This window comes from Ctenocephalides felis, unplaced genomic scaffold, assembly GCF_003426905.1.
Source record: "Ctenocephalides felis isolate EL2017-DRISC unplaced genomic scaffold, ASM342690v1 CF-g0.4_SCAFFOLD_00845, whole genome shotgun sequence".
Classification (NCBI taxonomy): domain Eukaryota; kingdom Metazoa; phylum Arthropoda; class Insecta; order Siphonaptera; family Pulicidae; genus Ctenocephalides; species Ctenocephalides felis.
The window spans coordinates 83,965,050-83,987,658 of NW_020536999.1; the positions used below are offsets into that span (position 1 = coordinate 83,965,050).

A 22,609-nucleotide genomic window follows, 5' to 3' on the forward strand; every position below is an offset into this window, starting at 1 on the left:
AGCTGAGATGTGCCAGAAATGAAAATAATATAAGATACAGATATGTTGGCAGATGAAATTATATAATTCAGTTTGATATATCAATTTTTTAAACTTATGCATGTCGTATTTTGCCTAACTTTACTAAATTATTTCACAATACAAAAAATTAATTTACTTATTCAAAAAATTATTTAGATGTTTCATTGTATCAAAAATTCTTTTGTTTGGTATTGGATATTATGAAATATTTAGTTAGTTCATCGTAGATTCAAGTATATACATATGAGCAGGATTTGACAAATAAATTCACTTAAAATATGAAATAAAGTAATAATAATGTGTATTAAATTATTATCAATTGTAAGAAATATGTAATTTAGATACTGTAATTATTAAGAACCAGTTAATTTTTTTTGTAATTTCAATAATTATTTCAACTATTAAATAATTAACATCTAGCAATATTGATAAATAATAACATAAATTTAAATAAATAAGAGTGCAAAGGATAGAATTTACATGAAAATAATATACGTAATATGATGAAAAATATGATACGAAATTATGAAAGTTATACGCAACATTATTGGAGCAATTATGTTGGGTGGAGAAATCCAAGATAATATTGTACCTTTACCGCGATTACTATATATTATTTTTTTCTAAAATGCTGTTTAAAAGACTTCAATTTCCAATATAGTGTGAGAATTGAAACTCACCATTTTATTTCTTGAAACGTTTGTGAAAATTATTATTTAATAAATTAGTGCAAAGAAGGTGTTGTATTGAAATTCATATATTCCACATTAAATATATATATATATATATATATATAATAAACAAACAATCTAATAATCGGGGCATAACATCAATAAAAAACATGAATTTCTTCAAAATTTATTTTAAATCCATACGTTTTCGGCTATATCCTAGCCTTCATTCAGTGGAAACTAAAAATAAAATTAAAAACTAAAACAATTGAATTGGAGTGAAAAGAAAAAAATAAAATAGTAATTAGTACTTACAATTAGTTGATCTTAGTGTTAGATTGGAAAATTTAATAATCCATGGTATTGTATGGATGGTAATTTAATAATACCATGGTTTATTAAATTTTCCAATCTAACACTAAATCAACTAATTGTAAGTACTAATTACTATTTTATTTTTTTCTTTTCACTCCAATTCAATTGTTTTTAGTTTTTATTTTATTTGTAGTTTCCACTGAATGAAGGCTAGGATTATAGCCCGAACGTATGGATTTAAAATAAATTTTTGAAGAAATTCATGTTTTTTATTGATGTTATGCCCGATTATTAGACTTTGTTAATACATATGTCAACATCAAATTCAGAATCATACAAAATATATATATATATATATATATATATATATATATATATGAGCCGTTCAGTGCACACAGTGACTAACTCGAAAAGTCAGAAAGTGGAGAAAAGCGATAAAGTAATGTATATTGCTTTTAAAAATTCCCATAATAATATAAATTGAAAAATATATTTTAGAACGTATAAATACATATATAGCTTACATGTAACGGTATATAAGATTTATAACTATTAATAGTGAGAAAATAATTATCATTAAAGTTAAAGTTTTGATATGACTTGTGGAGTTAATCTTGTGGAGCTTAAAGTAATAAAGCTAATTTTTATATATTCGTGTTAAAGCTTTTTCATAAATAGTTGGTATTGGTATTTTGCCTCGAGGCAAGTTACATGAACTTCGATATGTGTAAATAATCGACTTAATCAATAAAAAATAAATTAATTTATGAGTGATTAAAAGTATTTCGAGTGATTTTATTAAACATGATTGAAAACAAACGAACACGTTAACTCGAGTATTTTCTAAAAGCAAATTTTCAAAATCAATATCTTTATAATTGAACCAGTTTCCATAAGACTTTAATGGTTTAGCATTGAGACCAAGTACTCAAAGTCTGTTCTTTAGAATATAATAAAGACTAATGTATATTATTTGAACATTTTGGTCTAACTGATACAAACTTTTTTTTAAAATTCGGATCTTCATTGTAGTCACACTTAAATATATATATATATATATATATATATATATATATATATATATATATAATACTTAAATATCGTTGGTTTTGAACCTTTCTATTCTAAATTCAGCGCATTTTAAGCCAATTTTCTGGACACCCTGTCATGGTTACTTTTCTGTTATTGATTTATTGTTCTGAATAAATAAAAAATAGATAAAAAATTTTAGTGAAGCATTCGGCTTAGCTACAATGGCGCTTTTTTCTTAAATGTTTTTATTATATTGTATCAACTATCTGGTAAATTATGTCTCGATTTTTTTTCGCACGTGACTCAATAATGACAAAATCTTAAGTCAATGGATTAATAACTATTTTCACCGACCAGAAATTTATTTTTAATTAAGTTAGCTCTTATTTCCGTACTTTGAACAAGTTTCAATAAACTTCAGGCAGTTTTAATATTCTTGTTTTGCCGGGTACGCGAATGTTAGTATGTTATTTTTTCAAAGTTTGTAACGTCATCGATGTCTTTTATAAAACTAGATGAATTTTTTTCGAGACCCACAACACCCTACAGTTCTGTGTTCTTATTCGTAATTCACGAATTTGAAACCCGAAATCCAACCCAACCAGAACATATACACTACAGAATGGAGTTAATCAAAATGTCTTCTGAAATAAATGACTTATGGATTCAGTGGTCAAAAAAAATTTTCGTTTCACAGTGGCAATTTTTATTCTTTTGGAAAATTATTATAATCATAAAAAGTTATGATTATACCAAGTTCTTTTCCACTAATATCTCAGTTTTTTCAAAAAGTGGAGTTAGTCGATGTGTGCACTGAGCGGCTCATATATATATATATATATATATAATATATATATATATATATATATATATATACACAAATACAATATAATAACAATTATAACATTTTACTTACTTGATAATTTCATTGTGTTGATTTTGTGCACTTTTATTAAACTCTTCCCGCTTATTCAATAAATAATTAAATTTTTGTTTATTCAAATTCAAAGAATTCACAGCGTCCTTGTGATCGTTTAATATTTCATCTGCCATTATTTCATCTGCAATGTTTGCATTGCTTTCTTCAATCACCTTGTTGATCGATTTGCTAAACATAATAAATGAATTAATTAATCAACTAATTATTATATATATATATATATATATATATATATATATATATATATATACATATGAGTGTGTGTGTGTGGTGTATGCCTATGTTTAAAGGTGCGTCCACACCTAACGAACGAACACGAACGAACATGTCGAACAAGAAAATACAAAGAAGTACGAACGGGAACACGAACAAACGCGAAAAATTCCAAACGAACTTGAACAAGCGCTTAAAAGCAGTGAGCGCTTGAATTTTCGTTGTTCGTAGATGTTCGTGAAACGTCAGTTTTATTATTGATATGGATGTAAGCTTTAATCATACGGCATTTTCACTGGTTTTGTGTGATTTTTGTTCGTGTATATTTGTAAAGTACTGTAAATAAATTATTCAATTAATTTCACTCAGTTTTTGTATTTAATATTATATTTTGAGTCGTTTTCTTTCCTCAGCATTCATATTCGAAGCAAGCTGAAATTCCAGGCTTGAGCTAACTATACTCAATTTTCAAACTCTCATCCTCAACATATATGTTGAATGTCTATGTATGATACAAGTTTAATTTACTTGTAAAGACTGCAATTTCTTCTTTACTGCAGCTTCTGACATCCCAAACGTTTTGCCTACACTTTCCCAAGGATCGTTTTTTTTCTAATAATTTTATAAAAAGGGTCTTTAGTCTCCCATATTACAGGAAACTTTTCTATTTCATTTATGAATAGCCTTTTATTCAAAAATTTATTCAAAATTTTCAAACTGTACACAATAATTAAAAGTAAATATTATTAAATTATTAAAATTATTATTAAAAAATTATTATTAAATTATTAAAACAAAAATGTTCGTTTGCGTTCGTTGAGACGTCCACACTGCACATACGAGTTCAAACATGAACGAACAATTTCCTTTGATGTACCGACAAGTTGCGGAACATTGCTCGCCATGTTTGTTTATGTTCGTTCGTGATCGTCGTGGCGTCCACACTATGCTGTTGCCGTTCGTTCTGGTACGTTCATTTATGTTCGTTCATGTTCGTTCGTTAGGTGTGGACGCACCTTAAAGCAATGCTCTGTATGGATCAGAAACATGGACTCTTAAAAAAGCTGACAAACTATCCTGAAAGTTTAAAAATGTAGTGCTGGAGATGAATAGAGAAGAAAATGTGGAAAGATAATATAACAAAAATTATGTACTTTATTATGTATAATAATAATAATAATGGGTAGAGCTGCTCTAGGGCAGGTCCGTGAGCTGAGTTAAACTCCAACTCGATTCAGGGAAGAAGTATATATTTTATAAGTATAGTATAGAAGTATAATTATATATTAATACAAGTTATAACTTAAGTTTTGTACTTATAATATTTGTAAGTATATATAAATATAATAATTTTAAGTACTGAGGAGAATGGAAGAGAAAGGAACTCTACTGAGCACGATAATAAAAAGGAAAGGAAACGAGATTGAACCTATATTGCAAAAAGAATGTCTGCTGCACAACGCCTTCTAGAGTATAATAGAAGAGATAAAACGACTATGAAGAAAAACTATATCAGAAAATTCAGGAAACTGAAAACTGAAGCACAGGACTGAGGAGCATAGAGGCAGAAGTTTAAATAAGGAAATTCTATAAGAAATAATACTAAACAAGAGTAGAATTAGCCCGGTCAATTTAAACCTGAAATCAGGGTGCAGGTTACAATAATTTATAATGGGCTACAACTTGGTAAAATTGTTTCAAACATAATTATAAAGGAATTCTCAAAAGTCCTCATCTAAGGTCAAAAGTAAAAAAAAGACCATTTCGCAATTTTCTGCTAAATGGTCAGTTTTATCGCAAAATTACATCAGGCAAAATGGTAGAAATGTCTCCTTATCAATAGAAATCAATTGCTTTTCCTGTTAATTAGAATCGTTTGGTTGTTCTGTACGCCAAAACGTTCAAAATCCTCTAAAACATAAACATATGCAAATATTTTCAATTTCGATTTTTGGACGATTACAATAACTTACAGGAAGTTGATACTAACCATTTTTCACCAAGACTGATGCACTTGTTGAATTCTGTCATCAAATTATTTGCAAGACCAATTGACTTAGTTTTTTCAGAAATTAAATTTATTTTCTTTTTCATAGAAGCTTCCTGCGCCGCATTGTCTTTGACAAGTTCTTCGAGTTCTGCTTTTTGCAACTCCAATGTGCTATAATGAATGATAAGATTTATGGGGGCAATTCCGCAGTAACAGAGCTCATAACATAGCGTTGTCATGGCAATGCTATGTTATGCTTGTTTATTGATAGTGAGAACCTTAAAAATGTCTTTTTGTATCAGTAGTCGATTTTATTGCATTCCTAACATCACATGTTCAAAAAATATAAACGGAAAATATTACGACTTGACATTTATTAAACATTTTCTCATAAACTGTATGGTTGTGTGATCGCCTAGTGGATGGGGCTTATTGAGGTCCAATAACACCATTGTGATAAGTTGCTTCGAATTGTCATTTTTTGTTTAAACTCGATTATAAAAACGCAATAATAAACTCACTAAACTAATTATAAAAATGCAATAATTAACTCACTGAAGCTCTTCCGGTTACATCAACATCTATAGGCTATGCAGCATTTTGACCCGGGCGTCGTTCAGCGCCCGGGTCATGAGCCATGTTATGTCTACAAGATGCAAAAGCACCAAATACTGTGCGACAAGGTGTATTTTACATATAAACATGTAAGGAAGAATGTTATAATAACAGCATCTTAGAAGACTTTTTACCATTTTTGTTAATGTTGAATTGTCTTAAAAATATTACAGTTTTTTAAAAGTTTTGATTTTAAAAAACTATCAAAGCTATCGCGCTGTGGAACTATAGAAGCGCGTAGGCTCCGAATCGCAGTCCTTAATGGATGAACATTTTAAACCTTGGTACAGAATCCATAAAAATGTAAACAAAATTTGTTCTTATTAGAATCACTATAATTAATAATTTGATGTGCATATGTCTAATGCTCATTTTTGACTGCCAAATGGCATTGTATTTAGCTTTTTTAATCTCCGAAACCGCTAGACATGCTTTTCGAACAATTTAATCAATTATTCATTTCGTCAATACAAGTGGAATGCTTTTTTTAAATCATTCAAATCAGTTGATCCTGTAAATATCGGCGAAAAATTGCATGCGCACATACATATATCCATTTTTTCTAAGGTATGCCAAAATGTTTAGAAACCTTTGAAACGTAAAGTTGTGCAAAATATTTCATTTTCATTTTTTTAAAAAGTAAAAGCAGCAATTTAAAATTCTCTTGGTTTTCACTATGAGATGATATAATTTATTAATTTTATGATTTGTGATAAACTATTATTAACCTCCCATAGGGTAAGTTATAGTAATCGCAAAAATATTGAGAATGAAAATTTTCATATATCTTTACGTTTCAAAGGTTTTTGAATATTTTGGCATACTTTAGAAAAAATGGATGGATGTATGTGTATGTATGTGTGTGTGTGCGGATACAAATTTTCGGATGATTTCGGGAACACGGATCATCCATTTTGAAAAATTCAATAAGCATTCGATTTGTATTGATAAGGAGACGTGCTGATTAGTTTTTGGCGAAGGCAGGTCTAGCCGTTCCGAACTCTGTTTTTAAGAGAGCGTCCAATTTTAATAATTCAAAACACATTTTACTTGTATTGACAAGATGAAGAACTGATTAAATTTTTGGGAAGACAGGTCCAGCGGTTATGGATACTCAATAAAAAGTTTAAAAAATGTCATTTGGCGGTCAAAAATGTAGCATCAAATTATCAGATATTTTATAGAGATTTTAATCATGTGTACACATTTTGTGTAATTTTTTTTGAGTTCCTTAAAAAAATTTTTGTTTACGGTAAGGAAAGTTGCCTTAAGGCACAATGTCATGCACCCCACTAGTTATTGAATAAATCTCACCTTGTCAACGTTTCACCATCAGTGACCAACTGGTCTTTCAATTCATCAATTTCGAATTGTGTTTGAATCCCAATTTGCTTCAAATGTTTTAGCTCTTCTTCTTCAGCTTGTATTTTTGCTTCCAATTCGGCAATATCTTCCATTACATCTTGAGTCTGTTGTTTATAATTATCAATCTCGTCTTCAGTTTGGGGATATGTTGATTTACACTAAAAATATATAATAAATAAATAAACATAACTTTTGCAATTCAAGTTTGAATATAAAGTATACCTTTTGTATTTTACTATCGATGGCTTTAAATTCTTTTTCAAAGGCTTCTATCTCCGCATCTAAATCTTCGATTTCTTTTACCAAGTCATTGTCCCTGGTTTCTCTTTTACTAATTCCTGCAGTTATTTTGTTATGCTGGATATTGCAGAATAGGAAAAAGTTGAAAAGCTCTTGAAATATTCTATTTAATCTTTTAGGACCTGAAAAATGTACATAGATTCTTACTTATATTTTTATTAATCACAATTATTATTATTTTATAAATAAGTACCAATTAAATAAACATCATAAAGACAAAGAGTCTTTCTCCCTGTTGTTATAATGGCGTAGGTTCTAAAGATGAATTTTAGAATATTGAATATGGGCTCGAGTTCTTCAGGGGAAGCCAAACCCATTTCGCTGAACTTTTGAGCGATAACAAACTGTGAGCACTGAAAAAAGAACATAATAATAAACAAATATATATCTTAAACAAATCTTGTCGGATAAAAAAAAGAGTGCGCGTAAGGTTCACACGCGATTGAAGTAAAACTTATTCGCTACTGTACAAGATGACATTTAAGTAAAAATAAATACATCATATAACAATTTTGAATAATGTTTATTAGTAATGCGGTAACTCGTGATGCACACATTTATTAGTGTCAACCATTATACACATTTATATAAATATGTATAATATTTAAAAACAATAATATAATTAAAGTCATACTTCAAATATGACATGATCGGTTTGTCATTGTAATTAGCATTTAGAAACAAACCTTCATTAGAGAAATGAAGTGATTGCTGATTAATAAATTCTATAATACTTGTTAACACAGTGGATTATGTTAAACAACGCCTAAACAAATATTGTTTTTGCAACTTCACTCATCATGTAATAATTGTGTTTGAAGAACTTCATGTAATTAAAATTAACATACATTCATTGACTGCTTGTATTTTTTTTACTGTTTCGCTGGCGATATAATCTCATTCTTTAAGCAGCTGTTTATCTGTCTTGCCTATAAAAGTATTTTCCATTTCAATAACTTCAAAGATTTGTAGAAACTACGAATAATATAGAAATAATTTCTTATCAATAAGCTTTGTTTAGAACACGGCACAAATGTTTCATTTGTTTTATTATTTTCAAGAAACAGGGTAAAATATTCTTCTGATTCAGGCATTTTTCATTAAATCGTGATTTGTACAACGATGTAACTTAAAACTTAAAAATGTTTATTTATCTATGCCGATTTCCTTGTTGATATCGGTACGCAAACAACGTTGATGAAAATACGCATACAATGACAGATCTCCATTCACACGACACGACGACTAATCACAATCGAACAGTATAGAAATGATTTCATCCAGAGCGAATGACGAACTGTTCGGGCGTAACGCTATTTCCGTTGCATTTGTACAGATTTACTCCGTAGTCGCGCCTAAAGAAGTTTTACTTAAAAAAAAAAACACATAAATGTTAATACAGGTAACCCATGCATAACAGAGTTTAAGAATTGAGCACGATACTTTTAAAGCACGCGTTTGCTGTAAAGAGTTTTAAAAATTGAGCAAAACACAAATAAAACTAGTGGTGTATGGCATCATGCCTTAAGGCAAATTGCTGGAACTCCCGTACTGTAACTATAATAGAAATAGAAATAATATAAATAGAAATATTATAAAGACTGTAACATTGTCTAATATTTATAAGAATTATATGAACTGAATCACAAAGTCAAAAATATTCATTTAAAGTATATAAGTGAGCTTTAAAACTTTAACCAGAATTAAAATTGAAATCGTTTTAGTGAGGATATTCTATTATAAAGAGATTTTTATTATTCTTCAAATAAAATGAGCATAGAAGTTTAATAAAAATAACTTTGCATGTGTTAAACATATAAATATCATTTTGATAAAAGCAAGTAATCGCAAATATAATTTTTTTGCAAAAAATAATGCACAGATCTGGAGGTAGTAAAGAAAATTGCTCAGAGAATGAGGATATTCTATTATAAAGATTCTTTAAATAAAATGAGCATAAAAGTTTGATAAAGATAACTTTGTATGTGTTAAATATATAAATATCATTTTGCTAAAAGCAAGTAATCGCACTTATAATTCTTTTGCAAAAAATAATGCAAGCATTTGAAGGTAGAACAGGAAACTGCACAGACGATGATGATATTTTGCAAAGAAAATTATCGCATTGGATAGCACTTGAAAAATCATAAAATTCATGTAATATATCTTAACAAATGTAACAATATTTATTATAAAAGCATAATATGTAGCATGTTTTTTTTTTAATTCTTGGAACGTAACTCCTCTTTTTGTACTAGTTTTTTGTCCTAACTACGGTGTTATACTGCGGTTATCTGTATGTAAAAATTTCAGTTATATTAATGATTTCATATAGATTATTAATAAATATTGCAACTTTCATTATTTGTATTTCATAGGCAAAATATAAGAGCTAGTAAATTGGACAATGACATTTCTATAAGTATACATAAGGTTACTTTATTATCAAAATTTTAGGCAATAAATTGCATGATATAATTTTTAAATAAATCATTCAATGGTTTTGAAACTACCGTTTAATGCTCAAAGTCCCTTCAATACTTGAAGTAAATTTCACTATAACGATAAACCACAGTAAGTCCCCAACAAATTAATTTCTGAAAAAACTAACACCTTTAATATATTTCCAAGTTACCTGCTTCATTGCATTGATGTCAAATTTACAATAAATACACAATTCTTCCAAAGCTTTGACAATTTTAGTAGCATTGCTATCTTTAAAGAAGTTCTCATTGAGTTTGAAGCCTTCCATAACTTCGTTCCATTTATAAATGATATCATCCTCTGCCATTGTTCGATACTGCAAATTGTAAAGTGTTAATATATAATTAAAACTTGTTTTTTCTTGAGTTTTCTACGGAGAACTGATTAAATATGACAAAAAACAATTGTGAAAGTAACTGTAAGAATTGTTCGTTAAATGTCAAACTCTAGTACGAGAGGAAGAGGAAAGATGGCGCCATTGTTGGGTTGATGTCGTTTTTGAAAATAAATATAATTTTGTATAAAAATTTGTAAAACAATGTTAAATAGAATTATTATATTACAGTTATACTTATATTTTGTTTCTTATACTAATATTACATTATTTTTCTACAAAAAGAAACAAAATGTCAAACTCTTGTACAAGAAGAAGAGGCAAGATGGCGCCCACATTATTCTGACTATTAACTTATGACTAACTTCATGGGTGTAGATAAAATATATTTTATAAATAAATATATAAATAAATAAAGATAAAATAATGAATAATAATAATCAATAAAGTTGATCAATGTTTGAAACTTTTAATAAAATTTCGAACCATATTAATTCATTCTATCTCAAATCATTTATTTTGAAATATTTTGGAAATTCTGAACTTTTTTTCGAAGCAATCGTACTGCTTTAACAGCATAAGCGCCGCGTCGCCGTCTAACGCGTAAACATTGGTAGGAACCCATAGGAATGTAAACAAAATTTATACTTATTGTTAAAATCTCTATAAAATATCTGATAATTTGATGGGCATATGTCTAATTTTTTCATTTTTGACCGCCAAATGGCTCATTTTCTTTACTTTTACCTCCATATCTCCAAAGTCGTTGGACCTGCCCTTCCAAAAATTTGAACAGTCCTTCACTTAGTCAATACTAATAAAATGGTTTTTGAATTATTCAAATCGGCCGCTCCGTTCTCTTAAAAACTGCCCCGTATCTTCGGAACGGCTAGACCTACCTTTGCCAAAGACTAATCAGCACGTCTCCTTATCAATACGAATCGAATGTTTTTTTAATTATTCAAATCGGTTGATCCATGTTCCCGAAATCGTCGACGAAAATTTGTATCCGAACATACATTCATACACGCACACACACACACACACATACATACATTTTTTCTAAGGTATGCCAAAATTTTCAGAAGGTTTTGAAACGTAAAGATCTATAAAAATTTTCATTTTCGATTTTTTTGCGATTACTATAACTTGTCCTACGGGAAGTTAATAAACAGCAATGACTTGTAATTATATTTAATGCTTATAAAAATGCATAATATTAATATGAAAGTAATGAAAATAAAAATATGCGAAATCAGACAGAAGAGAGAATTTCGAATTTTTGAAGCTTCTTGAAGTTTGTGTCGTTGACCAGTGCTGCCAACATGATGAGCCATAGATATTGTTTAACTGTCAAGTCGCTACATGACATGAAAAGAGTTATTTTGTTTATAAAAACTAGGGTAAGTTATTATAATCGTCCAAAAATCGAAATGAAAATTTTTGCAAATTTTCACGTTTCAAGCTTTCTAAATATTTTGGCATACCTTAGAAAACATGGATATGTGTGTGTGTGTGTGTGTTTTGTGTGGATACGTTTTCGGGCGCACGGACCAACCGATTTGAATAATTTAAATGAACATTGATAGAGATACGTGCTGATTAGTTTTTGGCAAAGGCAGGTCCAGCTGTTTCGGAGATATAAAGCAAAAAGTGAAAAAAAATGGAAATTCAGTTTTTGCGAGAATCGGGCATCCGATCACAATGATTAAATAAATATTCAGTTCGTATTGATTGAAAAATCAAATCAAATAAAAAAATATTCGAAAGACGTACTGATTAGTTCTTTGCTAAAGCACTTCCAGGCGTTTAGAAAATGCGGATCAAAAAGTACAAAAAATAGCAGTTATTAAGAGAACGAATCATCTAATTCAAAACAACATTTTACTTGTATTGGTAGTGTGAAGAAAAAATAATAGTTTTTGGGGAAGACAAAATTTCAAAAAAAATAACAAAAAACCTTTCTTTTACAAAACATTTAAAATTTTTCGAATATTTTATTATGATACGGCAGTTCCAGCAGTTTGCCTAAAGGCACGATGCCATGCACCACTTTTTTATATAATCAAATATTCCATTAATAACGTTAATAATACAATATTTTATAATATTTTACCAATTTGATATAAAAGCATATTACACTATATGGCGCGATATTTTATTTGAATTCTAACGATATTAAACAACTTTCATAAAAAATTAATTCAAAAACAAAAACAATTAAAAAAAAAAATAATTTAATATTTTATATATACATATTTACTTATTTATATATTTTGGTGGTTCATAAGTGTTTTTATGTGTGTATACACAAGAAAAGGTATTTTTCAATGAAAACTTCATAAAATTAAAATGATTTTACAGTATTTTCTATAAAGCTGAATCCACCAACAAACTTTTTTTTCGAAAATGTTAAAAAACTACTGAATATTTTCTCAAATTTCTTGTTTTTTTTATTTGTAAGTACATAATCCTTCCAGGCTTTCAAACTATAAAATGGCTGCCAAAAAAGTCGTAGTCTTTTTTAAAAATGCTATAAAAAATTAACTTTAATACTAACTTTTTTTTAAATTTAAAGAAAACTAACTAAACTAACTTATTTTAGAAAATAATTTAAAAAAAACTACTTAATACATTCTCATTATTTTATTTGAAAGAACAATCCTTCCGGTTAATAATGAAAGATTATTTCATTCAAATGGCTGCCTACAAATTTAAAATGGCCTCCGAAGGAAATGTTAGATGGCTTCTTTTAAAAATGATATAAAAAAACTACTTTCAAAACTATAGTTTTGTAAAAGCTTTAAAAAACCTAGCTAAACAAACTTTTTTTGGAAAATACTTGAAAAACTACTTAATATTTTCTCATTTTCTCTTTATTTGAAAGTCACCTTCCGGTTAATAATGGAAAATAAATTCATTCGAATGGTTGCTTGATTTTAAAATGGCTGTCAAAAAATTTTAAATGGCTGCCAAAAAATCGACTTTTAATTAATTAATTAACATAACTTATTGTAGAATTGTAAGCATACTTCAACGATTTTTGTGCAGAAAATAAATATATTAATATAAATTACTGAAATGTTTATTTGTAGCCAAATATTTGAAATAAAAGCAATAAATAATTATTTATTTATTATGTACCTTTCGATACTGTATGTATATCATTCAACACGTTTATAAATTACAAAATTTTTAGAAGATAAATTATATTCTAGAAAAATATCAATACATACGAAACCAGGAACACACAAATTTAAATCATTGTTTAATAAAAAGCCAAACTCTATCTCGCATAATACATTGTTGTTGTTAAGGTTCCTGGAAAATCGTTTTAACGGAGTTTCACATGCATGTAGATACATGTATATATAGATATAAAATTTGTGCATTGCAAATCCTTATGGCTTCATAGCGGATTCTTAGTACTTTTATAAATGCAAATACATTTGCTTTAGAATGTTATTCTAGTACGTTTTTATTAAACCGTTATATACCATATATATATAATTATATATATATATATATATATATATATATATAATGCAAACATTATACAATTAAATATTGCAATAATATATTCTCATAATATACATTTTGAGCTATTAATATAAATATAATAAATAATAATAATAATTGCGCCTGCTGACACTGCAACATTTAAATTCAATTTTAATATGTACTAGTGGTGCATAGCATCGGGCCTTAAAGCAAATTGCTGGAACTTCCGTAGTAAAAATTAGAGTTTAAAACAGAAAAAACAGATTTTTGAGAATTTAAAATTTCTGAGGACGTAGGAGCCGTGTGGCGTCTAAACTGATAAACATTGGTACGAACCCAAAGAAAAGTAAACAAATTTGTTCTTATTATTAAAATATCTATAATGTAAAAAAACATTCGAGAAATGAAAATCATCAATAACTGTTTTGAATAATTTCAAATAGATTATTACTATAAATCCCTACCGCAAACTTAGTACTTTGAAAATTAGGCGACGAGCGTATTGTACAAACAACCTATGTGTATTTTTATAAGAAATTTGTTCTTTTAGTTTAATTTTTTTGGTAATTTACAAATTTTTAAAAAAAATTAAATTTTTTAGAAGTTTGAAATTTTTTGGATTTTTTTTTTAATTTTTGAGAATTTGGAAATTTTTGATTTGGATAATTTCAAATAGATTATTTATTATAAATACCTACCGTAAACTTAGTACTTTTTAAATTAGGCGACGAGCGTATTGTACAAACAACTTATGTGTATTTTTATAAGAAATTTGTTCTTTTAGTTTAATTTTTTTGATAATTTACAAATTTTTTAAACAATTTTAAATTTTTTAGAAGTTTGAAATTTTTTGGATTTTTTTTTTTTTAAATTCGAAATATTCTCGTAATTTTGTACAAAATCGTTTTTTTTAATTTTGATATTTTTTGAATATTTTTAAAATATAGTTTTTTTTAAATTTATTAAACTTTGAATTTTTTTGAAAATTCTTAATTTTTTTTTTTGAACTATTCTCGTAACTAAAAATGGGGCGTCATTTTGAATCTCACCACGAATCACCAAGAGGGGGGGGGGAATCCAAAAATTCTTAAAAAATCGATCACGTGATTAATGGACGCCCCCTTGACTGGTATGTTTGATGGACTGGTAAATTGGTGGACAAGTAAATTTGTGGACTGGTAAATAGGTTGACAGGTAATCTGGCAAATACTCAAGCAAAATGTTTTTTGGATTAATTTAATCGGATGATCCGTCCTCTCAAAACCTGCATAACCATTTTTACATCCTTCGCGCTCCATACCTCCGAAATGGCAAAATTGCCTTTTGCAAAAACGCCTCGCGATCGAGTACGAACCCAATGTTTTTTCAATCATACAAATCGGTTATTCTATACTGTCGAAAATGTCGAGGACATTTGTTTGAACATACACTTGAATTTTAAAATTAAAAAACTTGATACGGAACCCAAAGAATTGATACAAAATGTATACACATTAATAAAATCTCTACAAAATATCTAATAATTTGATGTGCATGTGTCCAATGAACATTTTTGACTGCCAAATGGCGGTTTAACTTATTTTTATTGAGAGTCGACAATCGCTAGACCTGCTTTTCCAAAAATTTGAATCAATATAAACACAATGTTTTTTGAATTATTCAAATCGGACGCTCGGACGGAAAACTGAATTAGGACTTTTGATTATATTTGCCCCGTGTCTTCAAAACGGCCAGACCTGCCTTTGCCAAAAACTAATCAACACGTTTCATCAATACGAATCGAATGTTTTTTGAATAATTCAAATCGGTTGATCGGTGTTCCCGAAATCGTGGACGAAAATTTGTATCCGCACACACACATACATTGATTTTTTCTAAGTTATGCCAAAATGTTCAAAAACCTCTTAAACGCAAAGATATATACTAAGTTTCATTTTCCATTTTTTGCGATTACTATAACTTATCCTATGGGGAGTTAAATATTAAAAACGAAATATCACGTGGGGAGGGAGAGGTATAGTAAGATATCACGTGTATTTATTTTTTACTTGAATTTTTTTTTAAATCCGAACATTTAAAAAAAATCAAATACTTTACAATTTATTCTCGTAACTAAAAATGGGGCGTCATTTTGGATCTCACCACGAATCACCAAGAGGGGGGGGGGGGGGAATCCAAAAATTCTTAAAAAATCGATCACGTGATTAATGGACGCCCCCTTGACTGGTATGTTGATGGACTGGTAAATTGGTGGACAAGTAAATTTGTGGACTGGTAAATAGGTTGACAGGTAATCTGGCAGACAGGTAGAGAGGTAAACTGGAAGACAAGAAAACTGGTAAACTAGGTGTAACAAATATGTATTTTTGCTCAAATTTTTATTGAAAATAAAACAAGGTGAAGCGTGAATGTTTACAGATAGTATATATATAAAAGTCTTGATACATCGATAGACAAATGTCTCTATATCTTGGACCTGCCTCTGCCTTAAAATAAATCATGTAGTATTACTCCTATACTAAGTAAGAATTCTGTTATATATATATAATATATATATATATATATATATATGCATATATATATAATATATATATATATATATATTATATATATATATATATATATATATATATGCATATATATATATATATATATATATATATATATATCATATATATATATATATATATATGCATATTTATAAATGTATTTGTTCGTATATTATAGCGTGTGTTCCTCATACAAAAGTTAGTCTTTAAGAATTCGCGGTCATTCACACCTGCTCCTCTAGGATTGCAAAGGTAAGTGATAAAATATTAATAAATATTATATATATATATATATATATATATATATATATATATATATACATTTACTTTATATTGCCATTACCCCTAATTATCTAATTAATATAATATTTAGTTAAATTATTCAAACTAAATGGGCACGGTTATCATTTTTTTAGTAAAATGGTTATTAAATAAAATTTATTATTTAAATTTAAATAATTATATTTATTAAATGATATTTTCTGACTCATTACAAAAAATACTAACATTATCAATTTATAATTATTTACTCATTTTACTTCCATAGCAATTATTTTAAATAACATTCTAATTTTAATTAACATTTTATTTAATTAAATATAAGTTTTACAGTATTGAGTTTGGTGAATCTAAATAGAGGTAAACTAGTAGTGCATGGCATCGTGCCTTAAGGCAGATTGCTGTAACTTCCCGTACCAAAAACTTAAATTTTTTGAAAACATTGAAAGAATTTGATTTATTTTGGATTTTGAAACTTTTCTTTCAAAGAAATCGTGCAGTGTTATAACATCGGGCTGTGTTATAGAAGCAAAATCGGAGCGCGTAAGCGCCGTGTAACACATAAATGTAAAAAAAATTGTGCTCATCATTAAAATCATTATTTGATGTGCATATGGGTCTAATGATCATTTTTGACCGCCAAATGGCATTTTTTTATTTTTTTCACTAAATCTCCAAAAGCGCTACACCTGCTTTCCAAAAATTTAATCAGTTTTTCATTTTGTCAATACAAGTTAAGATTTTTGAATTATTCAAATCGGACGCTACGTTCTCTTAAAAATCTAAATTACCATTTTACCATTGAAACAGCTGCACCTGCCTTAGCCAAAAACTAATCAGCTCGTCTCCTTATCAATAGAAATCGAATGTTTTTTAAACCGGTTGAACCGTATTCCCAAAATCGTCGACGAAATGTTCAGAAACCTCTAAAACGCGAAGTTCTACAAAAATGTTCATTTTTTATTTTTTGCGATTACTATAATTTACCCCTATGGGAAGTTAATAAATTAAATGTATAAATGTAAATAAAATATAAACTAGTTGGTAGTGTTATTTTGCCTTGAACTTCCCGATATGTGTAAATAATCGACTTCAATCAATAAAAAAATATTAATTTATGAGTGATTAAAAGTATTCCGAGTGGATTTATTACACATCATTGAAAACGAACGAAGATGTTAACTCGGAGTATTTTCTAAAAGCTAATTTTCAAAAATCAATAATTTTTATAATTGAACCAGTTTCCATAGGACTTAATGGTTTAGTATGTTCATTAAGACCAAGTACTCTACCGTTATACCAAGTAAATCGTCTAATTTTCATTTTAACAAACGTCAAAAAAACTACTCATTTTCTCAAACTTTGATGAATTTTTAAAGTTAAACTACTTGTCGTAAGGCCGTAATATTTTAGTAAGTTCTGTAAGCCCATGATATATATCGCCAAAAAAAGTTCCATGAAAATCGGATTAATTTTTTCTTTCAACAGTGAATTACAAGAAAACGGATCGGTAGATTTTCACCTAAAACTAATCAGTATCATTCCCAACTAATATCTTTCAAACAGTTTTTGATTTTTTAAAATTGATTCGGTAGAATGAGCTTAAATGTGGACGAAAAGTTTAACACTTTTTTTTAATTATAAAGAAACGGTGAAGCCGATCATCGCACAAACGATAGATCTCATCGAGATACGTCGAATGGCTTTTAAATTTTTGAAATCGGTCCAGCCGTTTCTGAGAAAACGTCGATTTACGGTGAAAAATTTGTTCACGCACATACACACACACACTTATACTTTTTCCAAATTTGGTCTCATTCGATTCAGAATGGCTTGAAACGTCAGGAAAACATAAAATTAGCGAATCGGATTTTTTGACGAGAACAAACTTCTCCTTCGGCCATAATTAACTTCCCGAAGTTTATGTTTTCATCAGTTTATGTTTCTCGACGTTTCAAGCCATTCTGAATCGAATGAGACCAAATTTGGAAAAAGTATGTGTGTGTGTGTGCGTGTGCGCAAACAAATTTTTTGCCGTAAATCGACGATTTCTCAAAAACGGCTGCACCGATTTCAAAAATTTAAAAGCCATTCGATGTATCTCAATGAGCACTATAGTTTGTCATTATGAGACGATCTGCCGAGCTTAAACTTTTAAAACTTTTTGTTAAACTTTTCGTCCACATTTAAGCTTATTCTACCGAATCGATTTTAGTAAATCAAAAACTGTTCGAAAGGTATTTGTTAGGAATGATACTGATTAGTTTTAGGTAAAAATCTACCGAGCCGTTTTCTTGTAATTAACTGTTGAAAAAAAAATTTAAGCCGATTTTTATGAAACTTTCTTTGGCGATGTATATCATGGTCTTATAGAACTTACTGTAATATTACGGCCTTACAACAAGTAGTTTAATTTTAAAAATTCATCAAAGTTTGAGAAAATGAGTAGTTTTTTTGACGTTAGCTAAAATTAAAAAAATTAAACGATTTACTTGGTGTAACAATATAGTACATACTAAACCATTAAAATCCTACGGAAACTGGTTCAAATATAATAATTGTTGATTTTTGAAAAGTTGCTTTTTGAAAATACTTCGAGTTAACGTGTTCGTTCGTTTTCAATTATGTGTAATAAATCCACTCATAAATTAATTTATTTTTTATAGATTAAGTCAATTATTCACACATATCGGGGAGTTCATGTAACTTGCCTCAAGGCTAAATACCAATACCAACTTAGTTTAAATTTACAAATAACTTCATAAGCTAAATACATCTCAAATTAATAATCATGTGTACATACATAGATAAAAGAAGAGTATTCTTCTCATTATTTCCATTACCATCCCATTTCTCTTGTAACAGATCGTTAAAATCTCTCTTCCGCGTTTAAGTAAATATTTTTCCAACTATTTAACATTCTGTTATTTGTGTTTTAATTAAATATTAGCATCGTGTCGCCTTTTTGTTTACAAGAGAGTACGAGAATAAATAAAACTTAGGCCCACTTACCTACTTTTTACACTTGCTCTATTTGTATTGACGAGTAACGACTCGCGCTTTAATAAAAATCCGTTAAACCGTTAATCCGTTAGAAAGTTTATTTTTGAAATTAGAAAATGTAACGTATTTTGTAAAATAAGTAAATAAAACTAGTGGGGTGCATCGCATCGTACCTTAAGGCAAATTGCTGGAACTTCCCGTACTAAAAATTATTTTTTTTAAAAAGATTAACATTTTTGAAAAAAATTTACTTTGAAAAAAAATAGTTTTTGAGAAACTATAAATTTTGACAAAAATTTACTTTTTTTCAAAAAGACTTTTTGATGAAAAGTGCATTTTGAAATATTTTGGAAATTCTGAACTTTTTTCAAAGCAATCGTACTGCTTTAACTGCATAGAGACGTAATATCGAAGCGCGTAAGCGCCGCGCCGCCGTCTAACGGCGGATAAGCATCGGATAAGCATTGGTACGGAACCCATAGGAATGTAAACAAAACTTATACTTATTGTTAAAATCTCTATAAAATATCTGATAATTTGATGTGCATATGTCTAATGATCATTTTTGACCGCCAAATGGCATTTTTTTATTTTTTTCACTAAATCTCCAAAAGCGCTAGACCTGCCCTCATGAAAATTTGATCAAATTTTCATCTTGTCAATACAAGTAAAATGTTTTTTGAACTATTAAAATCGGACGCTCCGTTCTCTTAAAAACTGAGTTACCTTTTTTGGCACTTTTTGCCCCGTATCTTCGGAACGGCTAGACCTGCCTTCGCCAAAAACTAATCAGCACGTCTCCTTATCAACAGCAATCGAATGATTTTTAAATAATCGAAATCGTCGATGAAAATTTGTATCCGCACACACACACATACATCCATCAATTTTTCCAAGGTATGCCAAAATGTTCAGAAGGTTCTGAAACGTAAAGATATATAACAAATTTCATTTCTATTATTTTACTTTAAATGTCGAAACCACTAGGTGTAAGTGGCACTTTGCCTTAAAAAAAGTTAAAATCGACTTAAGGAGGCGTCCGTTAATCACGTGAGATTTTTAAGAGGGGGGGAAAGGGTTGACAAGAAATCACGAAATATCACGTGGGGGAGGGAGAGGTAAAGTGAAATATTACGTGTATTTATTTTTTATCTGAATTTTTAATAAAATCCAAACATTTTCAAAAAAAAAAACTTGTGTATGACAAAGTGCCTTAAGGCAAATTGCTGGAACTGAAACCCGTACCGTAACGAAATGTTCGAGAAATAGTAAACGTTTTCATAAAGATTATTATAAATACTGTAACATTGTCTAATATTTATAGGAGTTATATAAACTGAATTGCAAATTTAAAATTATTTATTTAAATAAAGTATTTAAGTAAGCTTTAGAACTTTAGCCAGAATTAAAATTAAAATTAGAATTATTATCGGTATACAAAAAAAGCAATTATTTTGTCAAAACAAGCATAAAATTTCTTGAATCATTCAAATCGGATGCTTAGTTCAACAAAAACAGCATTTTTTTACACATTTAGCTCGGTATATCCGAAACGGATGGACCTGCCTTTGCCAAAAACTGATCACCTCTTCTCCCAATCATTACAAATTGAATGTTTTTTAGATCATTCCAATCGGATTCTCCGTTCTCTCAAAAACTCAGTTTCTATTTTCAGCACTTTTTGCTCCGTATCTCCAAAACGGCTGGACCTGCCTTTGCCAAAAACTAATCAGCACATCTCCCTATCAATAGGAATCGAATGTTTCTTGAACCATATAAATTGGTTGATCCGTGCGCCCGAAAACGTGGACGAAAAAATGCGGACATACAAAACACACACACACATCCATTTTTTCTGAGGTATGACAAAATGTTCAGAAACCTTCAAAATGTCGAGAAATGCAAAAATTTTCATTTTCGATTTTCGGCCCATTACTACATATATAACTACCCTACGGGAAGTTAACAAACCTTATCTCATATTTCTAAAAAATATATTAAATGAATTGCAAAGTTTAAGTTATTCATCTCAAGTATTTAAGTGCGCTTTGGAGTTTCAGCTAAAATTAAAATTAAAATCCGTATTATTTCCGATATTCAAAAAAAAAATCTTTTTGTTAATACAAGCAAAGGTTTTTTGAATCATTCAAATCGGATGCTTCGTTCTCTAAAAAACTGTCACTTTTTGCATATTTAGCTTAGTATCTTCGAAACGGCTGGACCTGCCTTTTGAACTCTTCTCTCTTGGTAACTTCCCGTAGGATAAGTTATAGTAATCGTAAAATAATCGAAAATGAAAATTTTTATATATCTTTACGTTTCAGATATTTTTGAACATTTTGGCGTACCTTAGAAAAAAATCATGTGTGTGTGTGTATGTGTGTGCGGATAGAAATTTTCGTAGACGATTTCAGGAACAACCGATTTCGATTATTCAAAAAAACATTCGATTCCTATTGATAAGAAGACGTGCTGATTAGTTTTGACCAAAAGCAGTTCTAGCCGTTTCGAAAATACGGGGCAAAAAGTGCCAAAAACGGTAATTCAGTTTATAAGAGAACGAAGCGCCCGATTTCAATACTTAAAAAACATTTTACTTGTATTAACAAGATGAAGAACTGATCAAATTTTTGGGAAGTCAGGTATAGCGGTTTGGGAGAACTAGTAAAAATAGTAAAAAATGCCATTTTGGGGTCAAAAATAATCATTAGACATACGTACATCAAATTATCTGATAATTCATGGAGATTTCAATAATGTGTATCAATTTTGTTTACATTTCTATGGGTTTCGTAACATCGTTTGTCCGTTAGACAGCGACGCGGCGCTTACGCGCTTCGATTTTTTGTCTCTAAGCAGCTAAAGCAGTGCAATTGCTTTGAAAAAAGTTCAAAATTCAAATAATATAAATGTCTATAAATAGTGTTAAATTTATAACTATAAATATAAAATACGTTTTATTGTTTTTTCAGATTTAATAAAAAAAAATCCATAAAA

General features: G+C 28.8%; 1 protein-coding gene across 1 annotated transcript in view; it reads right to left on the reverse strand.

Moving 5' to 3' along the window:
• The window catches only part of LOC113363298 (spindle pole body component 110-like), a 39,894-nt gene extending 29,559 nt beyond the window's left edge, over window positions 1–10,335 (reverse strand). Inside the window, exons 1-6 of the mRNA XM_026605792.1 lie at window positions 10,098–10,335; window positions 7,656–7,815; window positions 7,385–7,584; window positions 7,112–7,320; window positions 5,183–5,353; window positions 2,956–3,147 (exon numbers count right to left, since the gene is read on the reverse strand). Coding sequence (XP_026461577.1) covers window positions 2,956–3,147; window positions 5,183–5,353; window positions 7,112–7,320; window positions 7,385–7,584; window positions 7,656–7,815; window positions 10,098–10,253 — 1,088 coding nt within the window. The 5' untranslated portion in view covers window positions 10,254–10,335. The remainder of the gene's footprint in view (window positions 1–2,955; window positions 3,148–5,182; window positions 5,354–7,111; window positions 7,321–7,384; window positions 7,585–7,655; window positions 7,816–10,097) is intronic.
• Window positions 10,336–22,609: the final 12,274 nt, after the last annotated feature.